Source organism: Euleptes europaea, chromosome 1 (assembly GCF_029931775.1).
Source record: "Euleptes europaea isolate rEulEur1 chromosome 1, rEulEur1.hap1, whole genome shotgun sequence".
In the NCBI taxonomy this organism is placed as follows: Eukaryota; Metazoa; Chordata; class Lepidosauria; order Squamata; family Sphaerodactylidae; genus Euleptes; species Euleptes europaea.
The window spans coordinates 7,515,861-7,542,811 of NC_079312.1; the positions used below are offsets into that span (position 1 = coordinate 7,515,861).

At 44.7% G+C, this 26,951-nt stretch overlaps 1 protein-coding gene across 1 annotated transcript; it reads left to right on the plus strand.

Moving 5' to 3' along the window:
• The first annotated feature begins 1,278 nt into the window (after window positions 1-1,278).
• On the plus strand, window positions 1,279-3,136 carry LOC130479135 (zinc finger protein 160-like). Its single transcript, XM_056851510.1, has one exon. The coding sequence runs from the start codon at window positions 1,279-1,281 to the stop codon at window positions 3,118-3,120; it is 1,842 nt and encodes a 613-aa protein (XP_056707488.1). The 3' UTR covers window positions 3,121-3,136.
• Window positions 3,137-26,951: the final 23,815 nt, after the last annotated feature.

Here is a 26,951-nt window from a genome sequence, read left to right on the forward strand (position 1 = left end):
TTTTTTTTTGCATTTCCCCCCGGAAAGGGAGCTTTATCCTAGGCTAAAACAACATGGAACATTCTATATTAACATATTACTCACATCCCGCCATTGGGAGAACTGACCATTGATTCCTACTGTCTGCTTCCTATTTTTCAGCCAGCTCTCGATCCATAAGAGGACTTGTCCTCTTATCCCATGACTATGAAGTTTGCTTAGCAGTTTTTGGTGGGGGACTTTGTCAAAAGCTTTTTGTTATCCTATGTCTCTGAAGCAGTTTACAGAAGATACTATATTCCAGGTCACAGACATGCACGTCTTGAGACCACTCCAATGAGACCACCTCTTAAGTGGCCAAATTCTATGCTGAGACCTTGTCCACAAGAAAGCAGATATTCCAAACATTTTAATAATGTTTACGTATAATTAATTTCAGCCCAATAAGGTTATTAATTTTAATCTCTGTATATTAATTTTATATTTTAATGTAAATTGTGCTGCTAAACTGATGTTGACTGATCGTGTGATCATAATAAATGTTGATTGACATGTCTTGAGAACATCCAGCTACCTGAGATTCAATTTACTTCTCTATTTTGGCCTTCCAGTGGAATTTGAAGACCTGTTTATTCCAGAAGGCCTTTGGCATACTGGTTGTTGCCATTCTAATTTCTTTCTACGGGTGGTGCTGGTTTGATATTCGTTAAGGTGATTCCACAGTTTTATATCAACTGTGACTGCTTCTGATCTGATAGCTGCTTGCTTGAGTTATGCTGTGATTTTTTTAAAAACTGTTTCAGATGGGCATGTTTTCTGTTTGTGATTTAGTGTAAGCTATTTGGGGAGGGTTTTTCCCCTTTTTTTGGAAACAAAGGTGGGGTGAAACAAACAAAATGCCTACTAAATTTGTCAAAAACTCTAAGAATTCAGAGAGAGGCCTTCCCTCACCCCACTAGTTAATTCTCCAAGTGAATCTAACTAAGTGAGCTTTGACCCATGAAAGTTTATACCCAGGTCTCTAAGGTGCTACTGGGCTCAAATTTTGTTCTCTATAGCTATGTGAAGGTTTGTTCTCTATAGCTATCAAAGCTGCCTCTTTCCTATGGAAAGGTTGGAAATTAAACCGAAAGAGGGTGAGGAACCACAATCCACAATCTCCGCAGCAGTTAATTCAGTTTTATCAGAGGCCCCATGTTTTCTTTCAATAGCATTCTTAATCAGGATTCTCTCTTTATTTCAGCAGCTGATAGACAAGACAGTGAGGACTCAAGAATGCCCCATGAAGCTTCATCAGAAATGATCAAGGTAGAAGGAGAAGAAGAGGCCCTTGGGAATCAAGAGGAATTGAGAAAGCTGAAGGAAAGCCAAGCCCAAAACTGGAACATTATTGACCTTGGGGTTGATGTCCAGGCCGTTGGGATATCAGTCCAACAGGAAAATCACAAGGAAACAAGAATTGAGTGCCTAGTATGTGGGAAGACATTCAGTTCTAAATCAAACCTTAATACACATTTCAGAATCCACACTACGGAGAAACCATATAAGTGTTTGGAATGTGAAAAGAGCTTTAGTGACAGCCGCAGCCTTACTTTGCATCAAAGAATCCACACAGGAGAGAAACCCTATAAATGTTTGGAGTGTGGAAAGAGCTTCAGCCGCAGCACAACCCTTTCAACACATCAGAGAATCCACAGGGGTGAGAAACCATACAAATGCCTGGAGTGTGGAAAAAGCTTCAGTGATAGCACCAGCTTAAGTTCCCATCAAAGAATCCACACAGGGGAGAAACCCTTTCACTGCTTGGTGTGTGGAAAGAGTTTTCCTTACAGTGCAAGCCTTACTACACATCAAAGAATTCACACAGGAGAGAAACCATATAAATGCCAGGAGTGTGGAAAAGGCTTCAGTGATAGCACAAGTCTCAGTAGACATCAAAGAATTCACACAGGAGAGAAACCATATAAATGCCTGGAGTGTGGAAAAAGCTTCAGTGATAGCACAAACCTTCATTCACATCAGAGAACTCACACAGGGGAGAAACCGTATAAATGCTTGCAGTGTGGAAAATGCTTTGCTTACAGTGCGACCCTTAGCAGACATCAGAGAATCCACACAGGAGAGAAGCCGTATAAATGCTTGGAGTGTGGAACGAGCTGCCGTGATAATGCAAGTCTTCGTTCACACCAACGGATACACACAGGTGAAAAACCATTTAAATGTCTAGAGTGTGGAAAGTGTTTTAGTCGGAGTGAACACCTTACTTCACATCAGAGAGTGCATACAGGAGAAAAACCGTACAAATGCCAGGAATGCGGAATGAGCTTCAGTCACAGCTCAGCTCTCACTTCACATCAGAGAAACCACTCTGGGGACAAGCCCTATAAATGCCAGGAGTGTGGGAAGGGCTTCAGTCACAGCTCAGTCCTTACTTCACATCAGAGAAGCCACTCAGGGGACAAGCCATATAAATGCCTGGAGTGTGGAGAGAGTTTCAGTCACAGAGCGTACCTTAGTTCACATGAAAGAATTCACAAGCCGGAGAAACCATTTAAATGCTTGGAATGTGGAATGAGCTTTAGTCAGAGCCCAAGTTTTATTAGACATAAAAGGATCCACACAGGGGAGAAACCCTATAAATGCCTAGAGTGTGGAAAGAGCTTCAGTGTAAGCTCCAGTCTTACTTCCCATCGAAGAATGCATACTGGGGAGAAACCATTTAAATGCTTGGCATGTGGCATGAGCTTCAGCCAGAATTCAAACCTTAATTTACATCAGAGAATCCATTCGGGGGACAAGCCATACAAATGCCTTCAGTGTGGGAAAAGCTTCAGCAATAGCACGCGCCTTAATTCCCATGAAAGAATCCACACTGGGGAGAAACCTTTTAAATGTTTGGAATGTGGAAAGCGCTTTAGGTGGAGCAAAGTCCTTACTAGGCATCAAAGAATCCACACCGGAGAGAAGCCCTTTAAATGCCTGGAGTGTGGAAAGAGCTTTGGGAGAAGCACGGACCTTTCTTCACATCAGAGGTTCCATACAGGAGAGAAACCATATAAATGTCTAAAATGTGGAAAGAGCTTCATGTGGAGCTCACACTTTACTGCCCATCGCCGAATGCATGCAGAAGAGAAACCATAATATAGTCAGTATGATAGAAGATACATAGATTGTATACATTACTAGCTGGGAAAGACCTTTGGTGAGCACTCAGGCCTTACTAAATGCTAAGAAACCCGCTAGCAGAGAAACTGTAAACATACTCCATGTGTATTATGAAGATTTTGTGATCAATCTGGTGTCATAGTGTTTGTAGTTTTTTTTGTTTGTAAGCCAGCTACAATGGTGGGATGCCATGTATGAAAATTAAAAGAATACAGGTTAGTGCTGCCACTGAGTTCAGTAAAAATCCAAAAAAGACAGACAGAGCAATCGTGGTCTCCAATTGTCTTATTTATCTTCTATTTCAGAAGCATACCCAGTTTTTGGAATGTGAAGGCAAAAGAACATTTGGTTGCTGTGGGGAAAAATGTAATTTATTCCACGTGACAATCCATATATGTTTCATCTATGCTTGGTCAAGGGTCATCTGTAAAAAAATATAAAAGTTAACCAATTCTCAAGAATGATACACATGAGGTCATGACACTCCAAGTATAATATGGTTTATAATGCTCATGGGGAAAATATTGTTTAGGGTAGTTAGAACAAAATAGGACTGTGAAGAGCTCCAAAAGGATCTCTTCAAACTGGAGGAATGGGCATTAAAATGGCAAATGAAATTCAATGTGAGCAAGTGCAAAGTGATGCTCACTGGGGCAAAAAATCCCAACTTCACATATACACTAATGGGATATGTGCTGGCAGCAACAAACCAAGAAAGGGATCTTGGGGTGGTCGTGGATAGCTCAATGAAGATGTCAACCCAGTGTGCGGCTGCTGTGAAAAAAGCAAATTCCATGCTGTCCATAATTAGACAAGGAATAGAGAATAAAACTGCTGCTATCATACTAGGTAAAAGGTAACGTTCCCCTGTGCAAGCAGCGGGTCATTCCTGACCCATGGGGTGAAGTCACATTCCAACGTTTTCTAGGCAGACTTTGTTTACAGGGTGGTTTGCCAGTGCCTTCCCCAATCATCTTCCCTTTACCCCCAGCAAGTTGGGTACTCATTTTACCGACCTTGGAAGGATGGATGGCTGAGTCAACCTTGAGCCAGCTACCTGATACCAACTTCTGTTGGGATTGAACTCAGGTCGATCCCTTGATCGTAAGCAAAGCTTGGACTGCAGTACTGCGGCTTAGCACTCTGCGCCACGGAGCTCATATCATGCTATCATACTGCTCTTGTACAAATCTATGGTGAGTCCACACTTGGTATACTGTGTACAGTTCTGGTCACCACACCTCAAAAAGGATATTGCAGAGCTTGAGAAGGTGCAGAAACGAGCAACCAAAATGATCAGGGGACTAGAGGAACTGCCCTATGAGGAGCAATTAAAACGCTTAGGGCTGTTTAGCTTGGAAAGAAGGTGGTTAAGGGGAGACATGATAGAGGTCTATAAAATTATGCACAGTATGGAGAGTGGACAGGGAGAAGCTTTCCTTCTTTCATAATACTAGAACGCAGGGTCATCTGCTGAAGCTGGAAGGTGAGAGATTCAAAACAGATAAAAGGAATTGAGCGGGTGTAGAGGAGAGTGACGAAGATGATAAGGGGCCTGGAGACCAAGCCCTGTGAGGAAAGGTTAAGGGAGTTGGGAATGTTTAGTCTGGAGAAGAGAAAATTGAGGGGGGACATGTTGGCAGCAGAGGATAGGACTCACAATAATGGGTTTAAATTGAGATACTGGCTGGATATTAGGGAAAAAATTTTTTACAGTAAGAGTTGTTTGACAGTAGAATCAGCTACCTAGGGTGGTGGTGAGCTCCCCCTCACTGGCAGTCTTTAAGCAGAGGCTGGACAAATACTTGTCAGGGATGCTCTAGGCTGATCTTGCACTGAGCAGAGGGGTTGGACTAGATGGCCTGTATGGCCCCTTCCAACTCTTTGATTCTATAAGTATTTTTTCACACAACACATAGTTAAATTATGGAACTCCCTGCCCCAGGATGTGGTGATGGCTGCCAACTTGGAAGGCTTTAAGAAGGGAGCGGACATGTTCATAGAGGAGAGGGATATTCATGGCTACTAGTTAAAATGGATACTAGTCATGATGCATACCTGTTCTCTCCAGGATCAGGGGAGCATGCCTATTATATTAGGTGCTTTGGAACACAGGCAGGATAATGCTGCTGCAGTTGTCCTGTTTTTGGGCTTCCTAGAGGCACCTGGTTGGCCACTGTGTGAACAGACTGCTGGACTTGATGGACCTTGGTCTGATCCAGCATGGCCTTTCTTATATTCTAATGTGCCATTATGTTCTTAAGTGCCATCAAGTCAATTCTGACTCATAGTGACCCCCATGAATTAATGACCTCCAAAACGTCCTATCATTAACGGCCTTGCTCAGATCTTGCAAACTGAGGGCCGTGGCTTCTTTGATTGAGTCAATCCATCTCCTGTTGCGTCTTCCCTCTACCTTCAATTTTTCCTAGTATGATTGTCTTTCCCAATGACTATTGTCTTTTTCACAATGTAACCAAAGTACGAAAGCCTCAGTCTAGCTGTCATAGCTTCTAGGGAAAGTTCAGGTTTGATTTGATCGAGAACCGACTTATTTGCCTTTTTGACAGTCCACAGTATCCGTACAACTCCTCCAACACCACATTTCAGATGAATCAACTATCTTCCTGTCAGCTTTCATCATTGTTCAACTTATAGTAATGGAGAATACTGTGGTCTCCAGTGACACATGCTTACATTTCAGGATCTTTTCTAGCTCTTTTGTGGCTGCCCTTCCCAATCTCAATCTTCTTCTGATTTCTTGGTTGCAGTCTCCCTTTTGGATGATGAATGAGACAAGCAGTAGGACATCTTTAACAATTTCAATTGCTTTATTGTCAGTCTTCAAGTTGTGTAATTACCCAGTAGTCATTACTTTTATCTTTTTGCTATTCACCTGTAATCCGGCTTTGGAACCTTCAGTTTTAACCTTTAATGGTTTTATGCCCCACTCCTCCACATTAACCTGGAGAACTGGGTTCGGTTCCCCACTCCTCCACATAAAGCCTGCTGGGTGACCTTGGGCCAGTCACAGTTCTCTCAGTACTCTCTCAGCCCCCACCTACCTCACAAGGTGCCTATTGTGTGGAGAGGAAGGGATTGTGATTTTAAGCCGCTTTGAGGCTCCTTAAGGTAGAGGAAGGTGGCATGTAAAAACCAACTCTTCTTTCTGAACAATGTAAGAAATGTAGCTGATAGGTTGATGTCCTAATAGCCAGAAGCTGGTGCGTATTGAATAAATCAATTTCATTTGCCTCACAGGTTCATTTTCTGAAAACACATTATAAAATGTACATTGAATCATAAACGTCCTTAAACAAAGGGACAGACTAGCCTCACAGATACACATAGGTTAGGAAGTGGAATATAGCTAACCTGTAGAATAGCATTGCCAGGAAGTTCCCACATCAGTTGAGCTTCAAAGAAAAGAAACTGAGCTGGGCATGGTTTTTATCTCATGTGGGGAGGAGGTAGTTGTGAAGTTCCCGCATTGTGCAGGGGGTTGGACTAGATGACCCTGGAGGTCCCTTCCAGCTCTATGATTCTATGAGCGATAGCAAACCTAAACTTTCATTTAATCCATCAGGGCCAAGAGCTTTAGTCTCAAAATGTGTGAGATGTATTTTAGAGGATACATGTGTGTATCATTCTTGAGACTTGGTTAAATATAAATAAGAATATATATTCTTACAAATCCCCACTGATGAAGCATAGGGAAAACATGTAGGGATTTTCAAGCTGAATACATTATACTTCACACTGTACCAATCGTTCTTTTGCTTGTTCTTGTTCTGGTCATTGGTACAGCCCTCTTTTTCTTTGCTCCTGCCTTTGGAACGCACATGCAGTTGGCCCTCCTGGGAAGGAGGGCCAATAGGTTTGGTCTTAAATATTCAAGTCTTTCTCAAGAATCTGCTTTTGTTTGCTCTCAATGTAGAATAAACTCTTTGCGTTCTCTTCCTCGCTTCTATGGGGAAACAATCCCAAAGTACCTTTGAGCCATTCCTCTGTTGGAAGAAGAGCTGATGATGCTTCTGTCCTGTGTTACCTGTTCTCCATTTTGAAGGAGAAGAGTTGGTTTTTATATGCCAGCTTTTCTCCACCACTTAAGGAAGAATCAAACTTGCTTACAATCACCTTCCCTTCCCCTCCCCACAACAGACACCCTGTGAGGTAGGTGGGGTTGAGAAAGTGTGCCTAGCCCAAGGTCACCCAGCTGGCTTAATGCGTAGGAGAGGGGAAACAAATCCAGTTCACCAGATTAGCCTCCGCTGCTCATGTGGAGGAGTGGGGAATCGAACCCGGTTTTCCAAATCAGAGTCCACCGCTCCAAATCACCGCTCTTAACCACTATACCATGATGGCTCTGAACACAAAACAGAGGCTACATGTGCTTAATTAAGTAGAGCAATGGGATTCAAGCCACTTTAACTCAAAATGGAAGGTGGTGAAGCTCTTTTTGTTATAAATATTTCAGAGTCTGCCTTCAGATTGTTTAAAAAAAGGATACATGATCTCAGTGCAAGTTAACAAAGGTTGCCAGTTCTCATTAAAGAGGTGGCGTTTTTGTTTGCTTTTCTTTGTTCTCGTAGAGTAAGTCAGTTGAGCTAAAATGATTTAGTTGCACATTTCTTTTTCCCGTTCTTCTGTGGTGGGTATTTCTTTGGGCCTCCAGGTGTTTTACGTGTTTAACCCTTGCTATTGTAATACTGACCAGAAATAAATCTTGGTAGAAGCTATGTTACTTGTGCAAGTTGATAGTCCAGCAATGCAATCCTAAACCGATTGCTCTGTCAATATCTTTGTTAGCTTGTAAGTAGTGTATCCGATATTAGACCAATGTTACTTTTCAAATGGCATGTACAAAGTTTCTAATTCCTTCTTGTTTCTCTGGTGTGTTGGCTAATAAGGACCTGTGACTTCAGACAACCGTGAAGGTGCTAAAGACCATTGTCATAATCCTCTTGCAGTTCTTCTTTAATTTAGTGACAAGATAAAAGTTGTAACTGTATTTCGAAATGTTTCCAAAGGTCTTGAAATGTTTTGTACTCTCCCCTTTCTGTGCCCATTTACCACGAAGTTCATTGCTCACTCCATGTTGTAATAAAGATGTACAGTTTTTGTGACTTAAAGTTCCCTTACTTTGCAGACATTGTTTCCCCCCATAACTGGGACAGTGTGAGGTTCTCCAGCCAGCCTGGGCAATTCCCAAAAAGCCACACGCTCAGACAGTCCAATCAGAAGCAGGTAAACTTTATTGAAGAAGCATCAGGTATAGCTAGGCACGCTTACAGGTTCAAAGCCACTAATGGCGGGACATTGCTCAGAGCATACCTTAAAACATAACCACACCACATGACAGATCCGTTATCAGGCATATTGGGATAAATTGGCAAAAATGGATTTTACAGCTATAGTTAATGAATTATAGATTAATGTGTTTTTAATAAATGAATATTATAATAGATTTTTAAATACTGTCATAACACCACTCCGGGAGTCCAAGGGTGGAGGGCACAAAGGTGGGTGGTGGAGATTTGGGCACTATATTTTATGAAGTGTAACATACATTGTATTTGTACTGGATGTAATAGTGCTCTCTGTGTGATTTTGTATTTTTTTTTGTTTGTATTGTATTATGATTTTATTTTTGTTTATTTTTTGTGTAATTATAAAAAAGCAATAAAAATTATATTAAAAAAAAAACAGATCCGTTACCAGGCAAAACTACAAGTATGACTTCAGCGCAGGTGCACCCCTAACAAGCTTGGGAAAGAACTGATAGCAGCATCTGAGGGAGAAGCGAAGCAAAACATCCTACAGCTCGTAAGCGTGCTCAAGGTCGAGGCACAGGGAGGGGGACATAGGAAGAGTGAGAACAGCAACAGGCAATAGCCAGACCCCGGGGGTGGGGGGGCATAGCCTAGCACAGTGGTGGCGAACCTATGGCACGCGTGCCAGAGGTGGCACTCAGAGCCCTCTCTGTGGGCACGCGAGCCGTCACCCCAGCACAGAGTTTGCCTGAGTTCGTTCCCCCAGCTGAGGAGGCTGGGGACCAGCTTCTCCTCTGGGAAGCTCCGGACTCCTTCCCAGTGCCTTCTCCACAGTCGCCGGCTGCGCGCTCCGGAAGTGAAGGCAGTGATGAGCCTTCTGCCGAGGACTGGAAATGGTGGAGCCGGGACGGGGCTGAACCGGGAGTGGGTTGCCTGGGCGGCCGTCTGCGGCAGGCTGGTTGGTGACTGCAGCGCAGGGGGTTGGTGGTGAGGGCCGAACGGGGGCCCGCCTGGCGTTTGTGCTGGAGCCAAGCCCTTCGCTTAGCTCAGGTTTCCACTCTGCTCGTTCATGCAACCGAAAGTGCCTCTGAGCGCGTGCAGAGGGCTGTCCCCACCATCAGCCCCCCTGCATAACAGTCTTTTTTAATTCGTATGAAGATAACTGTTGGAAAAAGAACCAAACTGAAGGGATGGGGGATATGCTCCAGCTGCTTTCGTTTCCCCGCTCGGCTGCCCATGCAGGGTTGCCAATACATAATTGAAAACATCCAGGTAGTAGCAGGAGATCTGCTATTTCAGTTCCCCTGGAGAAAATGGCCGCTTTGGCAATTGGACTCTATGGCATTGAAGTCCCTCCCCAAACCCCACCATCCTCAGGCTCCGCCCCAAACACCTCCCGCAGGTGGCAAAGAGGGACCTGGCAACCCCTAGCCCCATGTGGACTTCTAGCTGTGTTGGCACTTTGCGATAAATAAGTGGGTTTTGGGTTTCAGTTTGGGCCCTCGGTCTCTAAAAGGTTCGCCATCACTGGCCTAGCACATACGAACGCCTAAACCAAAGACACAATCAAAGACCTGACCTGACCGCTTGTACGGGTCAGAGCAAGCACAGAACCAGAGAATCACCCAGGTCCGGACAGACAGGATACTCAGCAACCAACTCTGACTGGAATGATACTTGTAGTCAAAAAGGGCCAGAGTCCAGTAGCACCTTAAAGACTAACAAAAATATTTTCTGGTAGGGGATGAGCTTTCGTGAGCCACAGCTCACAGTGGAATGATACTTGAAAGTGAGTGGGGGCTCACCACCTCCCTAGATAACTGATTCCACTGTTGAAGAACTCTACACAACACTGGCTTTTGTGGGGTGGTGGTGGTTGAACAGTGGCAATGTCTTGCTTGCTTATCTCAGTATGCACTTTTCTTTGTGGCTTAACGCCACATTTTAGAAGACACAAAGTACAATGAAAATGCAATTATAACTCCCCCCCCCCAAAAAAAAGCTATGTAGCCAGCACTATGTTAAAACCCCTAATGAATAAAACGGCCTTGCAGTGTTTTCTAAAAACAACAAGAGCCAAATCCCTGCCTCCTCAGGAAGCCTGTTCTGTGGGTGAAAGCTACGCCATTGAACGCATTTGTTAGCGGTCTTTCCACTTTACAGGAAATCAAGGCAACTTACAAAGCAAGATATTGTCGAAGGCTTTCACGGTCAGAGTTCATTGGTTCTTGTAGGTTATCCGGGCTGCGGGACCGTGGTCTTGGAATTTTCTTTCCTGACGTTTCACCAGCAACTGTGGCAGGCATCTTCAGAGGAGTCACACTGAAGGACACGAAACGTCAGGAAAGAAAATTCCCAGACCACGGTTACACAGCCCGGATAACCTACAAGAACCAATTACAAAGCGAGCATCAACAATACACAATGAAATGCATTAAATGGGGTTGGCAACCCTAATTGCACCCCACCTTGGTCCCCCCCAACCCCTGCCACCCCAACCCCTGCCACCCCAGGCACCCCCGCCAAATTTCTGGAATTTCCCAACCCGGCGTGGGGCATCCATCCCCCAGCTCCCCTTCCTTTATTCCGCCTGGGTCTGTGTGTGTGTGTGTGTTAAGTGCCGTCAAGTCGCTTCCGACTCATGGCGACCCTATGAATGAAAGTCCTCCAAAATGTCCTATCTTTGACAGCCTTGCTCAGATCTTGCAAATTGAAGGCTGTGGCTTCCTTTATTGAGTCCATCCATCTCTTGTTGGGTCTTCCTCTTTTCCTGCTGCCCTCAACTTTTCCTATCATGACGGTCTTTTCCAGTAACTCTTGTCGTCTCATGACGTGACCAAAATACGATAGCCTCAGTTTAGTCATTTTAGCTTCTAGGGTCAGTTCAGGCTTGATTTGATCTAGAACCCACTGATTTGTTTTTTTGGCAGTCCACGGAATCCGTAACACTCTTCTCCAACACCACATTTCAAAGGAATCTATTTTCTTCCTATCAGCTTTCTTCACTGTCCAGCTTTCACACCCATACATAGTAATAGGGAATACGATGGCATGAATTAATCTAGTCTTGGTGGCCAGAGTCACATCCTTACACTTCAAAATCTTTTCTAGCTCCTTCATGGCTGCCCTTCCCAGTCTCAATCTCCTTCTGATTTCTTGGCTGCAGTCTCCCTTTTGGTTGATGGTGGAGCCAAGGAATAGAAAGTCTTGAACAATTACAAAGCAAGCATCAACAATACACAATGAAATGCATTAAATGGGGTTGGCAACCCTAATTGCACCCCACCTTGGTCCCCCCCAACCCCTGCCACCCCAGGCACCCCCGCCAAATCTCTGGAATTCCCCAACCCGGCGTGGGGCATCCATCCCCCAGCTCCTCTTCCTTTATTCCGCCTGGGTCTGGTTGCGGCTAAAAACTACATTTCCCAGAAGGCACTGCGGGGACCAACCTCACCTGTTCTCGGTGTCCGGAGGGCGGGTTTTCCCCGGAGCGGGAGACAGAGGTCTGGAGACCATGGAGGGAGGATCGGGCTCCTGCGCGGCTGCGGGGAAGGTGGGTGGCAGGTTTCCTAAAGCGGATCTTGGGCGAGATTGGGGAGGAAGAGAGAGGAAACAGTCCTGCAACGGGGTGCCGGATTGTTTAAATGGGGTGCAACGGAGCTCTTTGTTTTTGCAATGGGGTGCAAGTTTGCTCCAGTGGAGGAGCAGCGGAGCCCAGCGTTTTTGCAATGGGGTGCAAGATTGCTCCAATGGAGGAGCAACGGAGCCCAGCGTTTCTGCAATGGGGTGCAAGATTGCTCCAGTGGAGGAGCAACGGAGCCCAGCGTTTTTGCAATGGGGTGCAAGATTGCTCCAGTGGAGGAGCAACGGAGCCCAGCGTTTCTGCACTGGGATGCAAGATTGCTCCAATGGAGGAGCAACGGAGCCCAGCGCTTCTGCAATGGGGTGCAAGATTGCTCCAATGGAGGAGCAACGGAGCCCAGCGTTTCTGCAATGGAGCTGGACGGAGGGATCATGGAGAGAGGGGTGGGGGGCTTCCCTGGGCAAGACCTGGGGGTGGAGGTGGTGATGGTGTTTCCCCCCCACTCGAACGTGCTCCAAGCCACCAGCCCTGCGTTTATTCTGTCCTTGGCACCCAGGCCAGGGGTCCCCCCCCCAACCCTTTTGAGCCCTCTGGCCAAGTTGGGAGTACTGACACATCATGGTGGGCGCAGCAGCAAAGTGGCAGCTGCAGGAGGCAGAGCCAGCCACAAATTGGCTACCACGGCTTAACTTCAGTCGCGCAGTGGAGATCCTTGTGCCCCACCGGTCAATCTGCCCCGCCAATCAAATCTCCAATAGTCCATCAGAACCCTTGCAGGGCAGATACCCTACCTTGCTACACCCACTTCCTAAAAACACTTGTCAGGCACCAGAAAAGGGTGTAAGCAGGTACTGTTGGGCCAACAGGCACCATGCTGGGGATCCCTGACCTAGATGGACCCTTGGTCTGATCCAGCAGCCTTCTTTGTCTGTTCTTACTGGGCCACCTTAGCTCACAGTGTTCCTTTCTTTGCACTCTCCACGGGCTAATCCCTAAAGAAGTGTTTGGCCATAGTTTGCTCTTATAGCGGAAGTAGGCTTTGGGTGTCCAGTCATTTGGTCTTTGTGTGAGGAAGTTATTACTTGCATCAGTTTTGTATTTAAATGTTCGTTTGATTGTTTTTTAAAATATCGTCGAAGGCTTTCACGGTCAGAGTTCATTGGTTCTTGTAGGTTATCCGGGCTGTGTAACCGTGGTCTTGGTATTTTCTTTCCTGACGTTTCGCCAGCAGCTGTGGCAGGCATCTTCAGAGGAGTAACACTGAAGGACAGTGTCTCCAGTGTTTTTTAAAATGTTTTTTAAACATTTTAAAAAACAATCTGCCTATTTCTTGGATGTCAATGAAATGGACCCTCTGTGGCCTGACTACAGCAATGGAGAAATAAATGTCCATCTCTGATAAATCAATGGATTGAGGACCTTAGAAGTTTATCAGTATTTAACTGCATGGCATATAGGCGACTACTGCGTATGGACTTATTTTTAGATCTTTGAAAATGTTTTATAGAGACTTAATGGTAGATCTGCCACCATTGTAGTTATTTGTCTCTGTGTGTACTTTTGTTGTTGTTGCTGGGTTTAGAGTTCCCCCTTCTGTTATTTTTCTACTTCTTTTAAATAAAACTAAAAGTATATTATACCTGTCAGGGGCTGGGAAAAAGAACACAATTTTTCTTACCATCGGTTTGAGGTATTGCATTATTTTACTCAATTGACTAGTCAATGGGGTTCTTCTTTCACTCTTAAATGCTCAGAGAAAGGAATAGAAGATCAACTATGCCATATTTTCCTCTTTCAGAGATCACCAGTGTCCTTTGAGGAGGTAGCCGTGTTCTTTATGGAGGAGGAATGGGTTCTGCTGGATCCCAGCCAAAGAAAGCTCTACTGGAAAGTTATGGAGGAAAATTACGAGACTGTGGGCTCAGTGGGTAAGGATCTTTTCCTTTTTACCATGAAGACGGAAGGGAACGGAGAGGCTGGCATCTTCCTTTGGCCCTCTTGAATTTCAGAACATAGTTCTGTTTGCCACAGAAGAAAGAACAGAGCTCCCACAACTGGGGATGAATGTATTGATGCCAGTACATTGATGCTGTGGAGAGAAATGTGTCAATGAGGAGGGCTCTGATTGGGATAGTCAATATCCAGTTAGGTTCCTGCTAGCAAATCCTGGCGGCCCCTGTTTTCTTCTTTTGCCTTTCTACTTTGACATGGAGTGGCTCTCCCACAGTCCTTTGTTTGAGTGACTGAGTCTAATGGGAGGAGGCAAGGAATGGCCTTGTCAATTTGACTGGACCTGAGGAGGGAGGGGCCTTGGCTGAGTGGCAGAGCTCCTTTTCCTTGTAATGTTCTGCTCTTCCATGTCCTGTTCAGAGCAGGGCCCAGTGAGAGCGAAGCTGGGCACAGGGAGGGGCTGTGGCTCATTGGTAGAGCCTCTGCTTGGCATGCAGAAGGTCCCAGGTTCAATCCCCGGCATCTGCAGTTAAAGTTACCAGGCAAGTAGGTGACCTCTACCTGAGACACAGGAGAGCCGCTGCTGGTCTGAGCTGACAATACTGACTTTGGTGGACCAAGGGTCTGATTCAGTAGAACGCAGCTTCATGTGTTCATGCATGTTTCCCCTTTACTGTAGAAGATCAGGGAATCTTAAGAGAATTAATGGAGACCAAGATGGATGGTGGAGGGGGGATCCCTTCTGTCCTCCCTGTTGTGCAGTTCAGGGAATATGCCTGTGGAAGTTTGGAAGAACAAGGAAGTGAGCTTTGGCCTTCTTTGCCCCCACCCGAGACAGGAAATCTCCTACCTTACTGAAACTTGGTGGGATGAGACTCACAACTGGAATATTAGGGTTGAGGGGTACAACTTGTTTAAAAGGAATAGACAAGGAAGTGGGGAGGAGTAGCACTATACTTCAAGGATGTATATAGTGGTGAGAAAATACATGAATCAGCAGGGAAGGTTAGTTGAGATTCTCTGAGTAAAAGTAAAAGGAATAAGAAATAATAGTGATAATATGGTAGGGGTCTGTTATAGACCACCAGGCCAGGCGAAGGACTTGGATGATATACTCAAACCAGATTACAACATTTGCAAAGAGATGGGACATAGAGGTCATGGGAGATTTCAGTTCTTTATTTATTTCTCACAGGGACTCAAGGCAGATTCCACATAGTGATCCACTGCAGTCACAAAAAATGGGACATTCAGTAGCCCAGAGGCACTAGGATTTTAGAAGTCTGGAACCACCAGGAAGAGCTGAAGCATAGCTTAAGAATTCACCTGACACACTGAGTGGTACAGAAATCACTTAAATAGGACCCTGCTTACCAGAAGCCAAACACAGCAGTATAGACCACAGTCCCTAATCATTTATCCAGAGCTAGTTCAGAAAGGAATTTTCCTCCAGACAATATTGGCCCAGAGATCCTGGAGGTTTCTTGCCTTCCTCTGGGCACAGAGTAAGGGCACTTTCACAGAGCCCAAAGAATGCACTTTCAATCCACTTTGAAGGTGGATTGTATTGTGTGAACTGGCAAAATCGACTTGCAAGTGATCGTTAAGGTGCACTGAAAGTGGATTGAAAGTGCATTATTTGGGCTGTGTGAAAATGCCCTAAGAGTCAATGTGGGAATGAGGGGGGAGGCTAGAGTTGTAGATTTCCACCCTCACGTTTCTACATTTCTACCCTCCTTCCCCTGGAAAACAAAGCATGGCTTTTGTTTATTCCACTGCAATCACTCAAAACTCAGCTCCCACAGTCCAGTTGTCCATCTAGCCCAGCATCCTGTTTATATAGTGTCTGCGCTGGAGAGTCAGACAGACTCACTAGAGAGGCCAAGCACTGCTCCTGAAGCTGCCTCCTGGCACTGGTGTTGTGGGGTTTACTGCCTCTGAATATGGAGGTTCACTTCAGTCACTATGGCTAGTAGCCCTATATAAATGCAGTCTTGGGCTGCATCAACAGAAGTAGAGTGTCCGGATCACGCAAAGTGATGGTGTCACTTTACTCTGCTCTGGTTAGACCTCACCTAGAGGACTGTGTTCAGTTTGGGGCACCGCAGTTTAGGAAAGATATAGACAAGCTGGAACATGTCCAGAGGAGGGCAACAAAGATGGTGAGGGGTCTGGAGATCAAGTCCTATGTGGAAAGGTTGAAGGAGCTGGGTATGTTTAGCCTGAAGAGGAGAAGACTGAGAGGGGATATGACAACCATCTTCAAGTATTTGAAGGGCTGTCATATAGAGGAGGGTGCTGAGTTTTTTTCTGTTGCCCCAGAGGGTCGGACCAGAACCAATGGCGTGAAATTAAATCAAAAGAGTTTCCATGTAGACATTAGGAAGAATATTCTAACAGAGCGGTTTCTCAGTGGAACAGGCTTCCTTGGGAGGTGGTAAGCTCTCCTTCCCTGGCCATCTGTCAGCAATGCTGATTCTATGACCTTAAGCAGATATTGAGAGGGAGGGCATCTTGACCATCTTCTGGGCATGGAGTAGGGGTCACTGGGTGTGTGTGGGTGGAGAGGTAGTTGTGAGTTTCCTGCATTGTGCAGGGGGTTGGACTAGATGACCCTGATGGTCCCTTCCAACTCTATGATTCTATGATCTATGTGCTACAGGTCTGACCTGCTTATGCCCCTTGCCAGCCCCATAGCTCATTGTGCTCTTATATTTTGTGATGATTTCTGCCTGCTGCAAACAGGCAGCCTTCACTTCCATTGTTTCCAAGAACAGAGTGATGGAGAAGAGTGAATCCGTGGCAGGATGGTCTGATTCAATTCCTTTCTGGCACTGAGAGTCACATCATCCTGAGGCGGGTGGCCATTTTTTTTTTTTAATTTTTATTATTTTCCATAATATTTCAATCCATCATCCAACAATAAAAAAGTGTTCTTTAACATTTTTTAAAAAACAAATAACATTGTTGATAATACATTATACTTTAAATTAATTGACATTTTGATCTCCCCTTCACCCCCCTTCCATCTAAAAATAAAATGTATACTCTTTTGCATGACAATACTAAACCCAATATTGTATTATCTAATGAAATATTATCATTTCATAAATACATATAGGCTATACTTATATTTCATCAGAACATACATTCCGTTATTAAAAAATTACCTATATGATAATAAACAGATTATAAAAAAGGATTAGATCAGAGTAACCTTTAAACAGTCCCATTTGAAAATCATTTTCACAATAAATTCTCCAAGCCTCCCATACTCCCAAAAACTGTGCATTGTCTTTTTGATTTATCAATGCTGTAAGTTTTAAAATATTGTCGAAGGCTTTCACGGTCAGAGTTCATTGGTTCTCGTAGGTTATCCGGGCTGTGTAACTGTGGTCTTGGAATTTTCTTTCCTGACGTTTCGCCAGCAGCTGTGGCAGGCATCTTCAGAGGAGTAACACTGAAGGACAGTGTGTCCTTCAGTGTGACTCCTCTGAAGATGCCTGCCACAGCTGCTGGCGAAACGTCAGGAAAGAAAATTCCAAGACCACAGTTACACAGCCCGGATAACCTACAAGAACCGCTGTAAGTTTTGCCATTTCCATCAGTTCCAGCATCTTTTGTATCCATTCTTTGTTGTCTGGTATTTCCACCGTATTCCATTTAGCTGCATATATCAATCTTGCTGCAGTGGTAGCATAAATCAAAAATGTTCTTTGGGTAAAAATAGTGTCCGGCACCATACTTAATAGCATAATCTCAGGTGTTTTCGGCACATTTTGCTGTAAAATCAACCTTATTTGATTGTATATCACATCCCAAATTCTTTTGGCTTTTTCACAAGTCCACCACATATGATGAAATGAGCCTATTTCCTTATTACATTTCCGGCGAGTGGCCAGTTTTGAGACACTTGAGTTCTGTGTTCCACCATTAATCGTAGGTTCCAATGCAAGAAGCCCTTGGCTCGGGGTGGGATCTGGGGATTACGATTGCTTCCACGTTTAGCAAAACGTTTAGGGGGCACCTCATTTTCCACTGTGTTCCTGGTTCCACATTATTTCCTTTTTGCTTTTGTGTGGTATAAACCTTCCCCTTAGTGACAAGATGTTCTTAAGGTAACAAAAGGAAAAGTTTTGGGTCTCTTATGTGAGGCAGGTTTTGTATTGAGCCCGAAGAGTACACAGATCACTGAAACGGGGTTTCAGAAAACAGCAAAGATTTATTTATTGATGTACATATGAAGCTGCCCCACTGTCAGCGAGGGCACCTAGCCGTGCCCTGGATAAAAAGTGTCTCGTGGGAAAGTCTCTCCAGTTGGAAGAGAGGTGTTAAGAGCCTGAGGCAAGGAGGCCCCCACATCAAAGCAAGCCTTCCTAGGTGTGATTCGGCCGGAATCCTAACTTCTTTTGAAGTTTGAAAGAACTCTGATGTTTTGCATTTCAAAGCCTTTAAGTGTAATCAATTCTAGTGTGTCTTTCCTATAAAGATGTCCTGTATCTCAATCTTCTTCATTCTAACCTTAAGTTTGTATAGGCATGCCGAACCATTTGCTTTCTTAATAAAAACTTTACTCTCTGCAACATCTGGAAAGAAGTTTTCTATTGCTGAGATGCAATGAGGTACTGAAGCCTGACACCCACATACTGACAAACGGACAACAAAACCTTCTCTTCCACATTCCCAGATGCTTTGGGCTTTTTCATTCCATTTGTGTCTTGCTGTTGCAGGAAACTACATTTCCCGGAAGGCCTTGCAAGCACCAGAGAGGTCAACCCTGTCCGTTGTTGATGTCCAAAGGGCTGTTTTTCCTGGAGGTGCAGAAGGAAAAATTTGCAATATGGAACCCCAGAGGGCCTCTCTTCTCTCTTGTTTCCCCCAGCTGGAGGGAGCATTTGACTCTTGCACGTCTGTAGGAAAGGTGAGTTCAGGATTTCCTTATCAGCTCTTGGGTAAGAATAGGAGACAGCGAGAAATCGCTTGTGAACAGAAGTGAAAGTAGAGGATTTGGCCGGAGGGAGCATAGAAGGGGACTCTATGTTTTCACTCTCTTGAACATGTTCCAGGCAACCAGCCTGTGTTTATTTTATTATTAAAACTTAGGTGAACTCCTGGTCACATGCAGCAGGGTTCATTGTCTGTCCTTACTGGGTCCCCATTCTCAGTGTTGCTTTTTGCGAGCTCCACAGGCTACCCCCAAGGAGGCGTTTGGCCATATTTTGCTCCTAAGACCTTTCAAAACCTTCTGTTGCTCCCTTTGGAGTGTGATTCCAATGAGCGACATCCTCAAGAAGCTCTCTGACTCGGCACCTGGTCTGAAGTCAAGTCGGTCTTTATTACAGCCCACAGGCCATTCAGAAGCAGAGTAAAACGTCCGCTCAGAGAACATTTTCTTATTGGTCAACAGAGATTCCAATAAATCAAGTGTGCCTGTTCATCAAATCTAACTTGGAAAACACATGAGCCAATGTCTATTAGGATAACAGAGCAAGGACAACATTTACAATTAGGCAGAAGTTTTGGTACCTTCCTGTCAGGCGTGCAGATGGCAGTACGTTAAATGTAGTCAGCGTAAATGCGTGGTGATGTCTTGGAACTCTTAATATAGATAGGTAGCATGCATACTGATGTGTGATCATTGGAGCTAAGTTAAATAGTAGAGGAGAGCACACACTGCAGGCCTAAACCAGTACTTCCTGGAAATCAATATCCTTTATATCAGTGGTTCTCAACCTTTTTTGAGTTGCGACCCCCTTTTACAACTGCCAAGTAACCTCGTTACATTTGCATAAATTTGCATAAATGACATTTTCAATAGGATAAAGAAAACACATTTGTTTTTTTGGCAGTCCAGGGTATCCATATATATAATTACTTTAAATTTTAAAGTTTAAAACAAACAAGCAAACGGTACTACCACCTGTTGTGCAGCGGCTGTGACTGTGTGGCGTGGCAACCTTTCCTGGCACGGAGGAAAGAGTGCCTCTGAGCATGCACTGCGTTCCTTGTCCTCCCCTCTCTCCCCAAAAACTCTTCCAAGGAGGCCGGGCTCTCGCGAGGAAACCCCCTCTCTTGTGACTGGGACACTGCTTGTGCACAGAACTGCAGTTATCCCTCAAAGCGGAGCTCCATTTAATCACCTCACGAGAGCGAAGGGCCAGGAAAGAGCCGAGGGCCGCTTATCCCGCTCGGACTTTTCGTGCTTTTTTCTCCCCTCTGCCAGTCACCGCTCATTCTGCGCATCACTGAACCAGCGCGCTCGAGGGGGAAATCCCGAACTGCGCATGCACCTCGACTCTCTCCCCCTTGGCCTTGCCAGAGCTGAACTGATGACTCAGGGCAGAGCGGAACTGATGACTCAGGGCAGAAAAGCGAAGCCACACTACAGACATGCGCACTTGGATTCCAGGCTGAAGCTCCCGCCCCACCCGAGCGTGGCTAAAAGTAAAAACAACGTGGCTGTAGTGGCCTCAAGGGGGACCGCCCTCTTCTCCTCCGAGACCTGAACTGGCCGAGCCAGGGGAGCTTCCTCGGCCTCCCACACATCCTGCCGCATCATCCGCCCGGCGCAGGTGCGACCGTGCCCAGGGCTGGCCCGCCCGCCTCTCAGCTGGGCAGCGGGGCTACAGCTGGTGTGCGGAGGCACGCCGCCGCATCTCTGCAGCCCGGCTCCTTCTGGCTATCGGTCGGCCAGTTCCTCACCTCTCTGCTTGGGGTCTTCCCTGCCCTGGCGGACGGGTCAGGGTTACAGGGCGTCTGGGTTAGTCCTGGACAGCCCAGGATGGGGGCTGTCCCAGGACAGTGGCGGCGACCCCCCAGAAAACACTTTGCGACTCCCTTGGGGGTCCCGACCCTCAGGTTGAGAACCACTGCATGGTCATTAACCGCTAAACTAGCTTTACTTAACCACATGGATTGTAAGAAGGGAGGGGAAAGATCGAAAGTGATCAATTTCTCGTCTATTGGGTTGAGCTGAGTTGGAGCCACCGTGGTGTAGTGGTTAAGAGCGGTGGTCTGGAGTGGTGGACACTGATCTGGAGAACCAGGTTTGATTCCCCACTTCTCCACATGAGCTGTGGACGCTAATCTGGGGAACTGCATTAGTTTCCCCACTCCTACACTTGAAGCCAGCTGGGTGACCTTGGGCTAGTCACACTCTCTCAACCCCACCTAGCTCACAGGGTGTCTGTTATGGGGAGGGGAAGGGAAGGTGATTGTAAGTGGGTTTGATTCTCCCTTGTGGGAGAGAAAGTCGGCATATAAAAACCAACTCTTCTTCTCTTTCAGAGATCGCCAGTGTCCTTTGAGGAGGTAGCCGTGTTCTTTACAGAGGAGGAATGGGCTCTGCTGGATCCAGGCCAAAGAAAACTCTTCTGGGAAGTGACAGAGGAAAATTATGACACTGTTGCCTCTCTGGGTAAGGATTGTTTCTCTTTTATTATGCACACAGAAAAGAAGGGAGGGGATTGCATCTTCCTTTGACATTCTTGAATTTCAGGAGACAATTCCCTTTGCCACAGAGGGAGGAATGGAACTCCCGCACCTGGGGATGTTACAGCATGAGAAAAGGAAAGCACTAAATATTTGAATGCTGTTCTGTGTGTCTGGAAATATCTCTCGGAAGCTTGGAAGTACGGGGAGGTGCACTTTGGCCTCCTTTGCCCACCCCCGACAGGAACCTTCCTACCTTCCTTCCCCTGGGAAAAAAATATGGGGCTTCTGCATGTTCAGCTGAAATCGTTGAAGAATTGAATCCCATTTCTCTTCTTTAAGAATAGAAGAGAAGTGTTGCTGGATCACTCCAGTTATCCATCTAGTCCAGCGTCCTGTTTCACACAGTGGCTGATCAGCTGCCCTGGAGAGCCAAAAGACAGGGCACAGAGGCCGAGTTCTTCTCCTGATGCTGCCTGCTGGTGCTGCTACCCATGGGTTTGTGTGTGTTATGTGTTAAGTGCCGTCAAATCTTTTCCGACTCATGGCGACCCTATGAACCAATGTCCTCCAAAAAGTCCTATCATTAACAGCCTTTCTGTGGTCCTGCAAACTAAGGGCTGTGGCTTCCTTGATTGAGTCGATCCATTTCATGTTGGCTCTTCCACTTTTCCTAGCATTATTGTCTTTCCCAGAGATTCTTGTCTTCTCATATTGTGAACAAAGTACAATAGCCTCAGTTTAGTTATTTTAGCTTTTGGTGAGAGTTCAGGCTTCATTCAATCTAGAACCCATTGATTTATCTTTTTTGTGGTCCACGGTATCCATAAAACTCTCCTCCAACGCCACATTTCAAAGGAATCTACTTCCTTTTGGCTTTTTTCATTGTCCATACATAGTAAAGGGGAATAGTATGGCATGAATTAACTTGATCATGGTTGCCAGTGACACATCCTTACACTTAGAAATCTTTTCTAGCTTTTTCACGGCTGCCCCTCACTGACTCAATCTCCTTCTGATTTCTTGGTTGCAGTCTCCCTTTGGGTTGATGGTAGAGTCTAAGAATAGAAAGCCTTGAACAATCTGAATTTCCTCATCATCAGCTCTAAAGTTGAGTAATTTCCCAGCAGTCATTACTTTTGTCTTGTTTCTGACAAAAGTATGTCCAGCTGTAGTCTTGTTTCTGACCCGAGGCTGTGAGGCAACCTCTCTGCATATAAGTGATTAAAAAATTCTACTCAGCCTTAAGTCAAACTTATTAACTCTACATCCATCCAGAACAGATCTGCGAAATTACACCCTGGTTGAGGAAAAACAGCAGTTAACCGGCAGTTAGCCTTCTGGCGTCAAGCTGGAGTTGCCACGAAGAGGAATTATGTCTAACCAATCACTGAACAAATACAGGAACATCTGACCTAGCCCAGTATTAAATTACAATACCCAGCATGCAGTATTTTAAAGGGAGATTTTTCTTTTCTCACACAGCACTAATACAATGTAAAACCTTACACTTTGAGCGAACTGCTACCTACAAATACTAGAGATTATGCTGCCTCTGCCTGGGGGAAGCAGAGACCTGCTTTGGCACTTTCTGCTTTAACTTTCAGCAGAAGTCATTTCAAGTCTTTGTTATTTTCTGCAAGTAATGTGGTATCATCAGCATATCTCAAATTGTTAATGTTCCTCCCCCCAATTTTCACTCCACATTCATCTAAATGTAATCCAGCTTTCCTTATGATATGTTCTGCGTAGAGATTGAAGAGGTGAGGAAATATAATACATCCTTGTGAGGCACCATTGCCAATTGGGAACCGTTCTGTTTCTCCATATTGTGTCCTAACAGTAGCCTGTTGTCCAGAGTCAAGTCACGTGTCAAAACAATCAGATACTGTGGCACACCCATTTCTTTTCAAACCAGCCATAGCTTTTCATGATCCACATAATCAAAAGCTTTGCTGTAATCTATGAAACACAAGCCGATTTCCTTCTGAAATTTTCAGTGTAAATTTGCAATATGATCTCTAGTGCCTCTTCCTTTTCTGAATCCAGCTTGAACATCAGGCATTTCTCATTCCATGTATGGTAATAGTCCTTGTCGTAAGATTTTGAGCATCACTTTACTTGCATGAGAAGTTAATGTGATGGTCCGATAGTTGCTGCTGTTTTGACTATTTTTGGAACTGGTCAGTAAATTGACATTTCCAGTCTTTAGGCCATTGTTTGTTTTCCATATTTGTTGGCATATTCTTGTTAAGATTTTGAATGGACTCTATTGCTGTGGTTTGGAAGAGCTCTATTTGCTCCTGATTTGTTTCTCCCAATCGCTCTCAGAGCAGCTTTCATTACCTTTTCTAAAACCATAGGTTTTTCAAAAGATTCTTCTTGGAAGAAATCTGTCATCCTCTCATCTCTTCTGTATAATTCTTCAATGTGTATTGTTCCCATTTTTTGGGGGGCCTGTTCAGTTAATGTATTTCCATGTTGATCTTTCAGCATGCTTAAGCATGCTTTAAATTTCCTTTTGATTTCTTGGAACTTGTGGAATAGATCTCTTCAACCACTGGTATATGGTCATCCCTGGATACAAACTCTATAGAAAGGACAGGGAAGGGCGTATTGGGAGGGGGGTGTTGCTATGTACATGGAGGAGGGCATAGTGTCTAATAAACTAGAAACCATAAAAAGGGCAGACTCGTCTACAGAATCCTTGTGGGTGACGATTCCGGGCCCCAAAGGTAATTTAGTACTGGGGACGTTCTATCGTCCCCCTGATCAAAAGGCTCAAGGTGATCTAGAGATGGAGAATGAAATAGGGGAAGCATCCAAGGGTGATGAAGCAGTAATAATGGGAAACTTTAACTACCCTCATATTGACTGAATGCATGCTCCAGTCAAGCCAAAGGAATAAAATTTCTAGATATCCTCAATGATTGTGCCCTCGAACAGTGGGTTGTGGACCCAGCCACAGGGGAGGCGATCCTGGACTTAATACTCTATGGTGCTGCCAGCGACTTGGTGCGGGATGTGGATGTAGTTGAGCCAGTTGGCAATAGTGACCACCATGGCATCAAATTTAATTTATATGTATGTGGGAAAGTGCCTGGGAAATCTCACACAATTACCGTTGACTTTAAAAGAGGGAAATGATAAACCTGGTAAAAAAAAAAAAGAAATGGAAAAAAGCAGTTAGGAGGGTTAAATCTCTGGAAAAGGCTTGGGGATAGATTGTATACCGCAGGTCAGAAAAGGTGGTATTAAGTCCAAGTGGTTATCACCATGGCTAATGGGTAAGGTGAAGGAAGGTATTTGGGGGGGGGGGGGGAGCTTCCTTCAGAAACTGGAAGGATTGCCCAAATGAGACAAACAAAACTAAACACAAACTTGCACAACGGAAATGCAAGCAAACAGAGATTCAAAAAAAGATTTTGAGGGACATATCGTTAAACACATCAACAATAAGAAATTACATTAGGGGTAGGAAACCAGCTAAGGAAGCACTTGGACCATTGGATGACAATGGGAATACAGAAACACTATGGGAGGATAACGTGATTGCTGAGAAACTAAATGAATTCTTCTCCTCTGTCTTCACTGTTGCAGATATAGGGTAGATATTTTCTCCTGAACACATGTTTTGGAGAGGGGAGAATGAGGAACTGGGGCAAATAGTGGTAACAAGGCAGGAAGTCCTAGAGCATCTAGACAAACTGCAAACTAACAAATCACAAGGACCAGACAGTATTCATCCTAGAGTTTTTGAAGAACTCAAATGGGAAATTGCTGAACTTCTAACAATGATGATGTAACATGTCCCTTCGATCAGCCTTTGTACCAGAGGACTGGAGAATGGCCAAGGTAATACTCATTTATAAAAAAGGTTCCAGGGGGACCCAGGAAATTACAGGCCAGTTAGCTTAATGTCTGTTCCAGGTAAATTAATGGGAAGCGTGATTAAAGATAGAATTATCAAGTATATAGAAGGGCAATCTCTGCTGAGCAAAACCCAACGTGGCTTCTGTAAAGGTAGGTCCTGTCTCACTAATCTTTTAGAGTGTTTTGATAGTGTCAGTAAGTGGACAGGATTGAGCCTGTGGACATGGCGTATTTGGATTTCCAAAAGGCTTTTGACGAAGTCCGTCACCAAAGACTGCTAAGCAGACTTCATAGTCATGGTGGATTGAGAGCTGGCTGAAAAATAGGAAGCAGAGAGTAGGAATCATTGGTCAGTTCTCACAAAGGAGGGATGTGAGCAGTGAGGTCCCTCAGGGGTCTATGGTGGGACCAGTGCTTTTCAACCTGTTTATCAGTGACCTGGAGTTGGGAGTGAACAGCAAGGTGGCCAAGTTTGCAGATGACATCAAATTATTTAGAGTGGTTAAAACAAAATCGGACTGTCAGGAGCTCCAAAAGGATCTCTTCAAACTGGAGGAATTAAAATGGCAAATGAGATTCAATGTGAGTAAGTGTTAAGTGGTGCATACTGGGGCAAAAAATCCCAACTCCACATATACACTGATGGGATCTGTGCTGGCAGCTACAGACCAAGAAAGAGATCTTGGGATATTGGCATCAACAGACCAAGAAAGGGATCTTGGGATGGTAGTGGATCACTCGATGAAGATGTCAACCAGTGTGTGTGTTAAGTGCCGTCAAGTCGCTTCCAACTCATGGCGACCCTCTGAATGAAAGTCCTCCAAAATGTCCTGTCTTTGACAGCCTTGCACAGATCTTGCAAATTGAAGGCTGTGGCTTCCTTTATTGAGTCAATCCATCTCTTGTTGGGTGTTCCTCTTTTCCTGCTGCCCTCAACGTTTCCTAGCATGACTGTCTTTTCCAGTGACTCTTGTCATCTCATGTCGTGACCAAAATACGATAGCCTCAGTTTAGTCATTTTAGCTTCTAGGGTCAGTTCAGGCTTGATTTGATCTAGAACCCACTGATTTGTTTTTTTGGCAGTCCACAGAATCCATAACATTCTCCTCCAACACCACATTTCAAAGGAATCTATTTTCTTCCTATCAGCTTTCTTCACTGTCCAGCTTTCACACCCATACATAGTAATAGGGAATACGATGGCATGAATTAATCTAGTCTTGGTGGCCAGTGACACATCCTTACACTTCAAAATCTTCTCTAGCTCCTTCATGGCTGCCCTTCCCAGTCTCAATCTCCTTCTGATTTCTTGGCTGCAGTCTCCCTTTTGGTTGATGGTGGAGCCAAGGAATAGAAAGTCTTGAACATTTTCAGTGTCCTCATTGTCAGCCTTAAAGTTCTGTAATTCTCCTGTAGTCATTACTTTTGTTTTCTTGATGTTCAGCTGTAGTCCTGCTTTGGCACTTTCTCTTTTAACTTTCAGCAGTAGTCTTTTCAAATCTTCACTATTTTCTGCGAATAATGTAGTGTCATCAGCATGTCTCAAATTATTAATGTTCCTCCCTCCAATTTTTACTCCACCTTCATCGAAATCTAATCCTTTCCTAATTATATGTTCTGCATATAGATTGAAGAGATAGAGAGATCCTTGTCTGACACCTTTGCCAATTGGAAACCATTCCGTTTCTCCATATTCT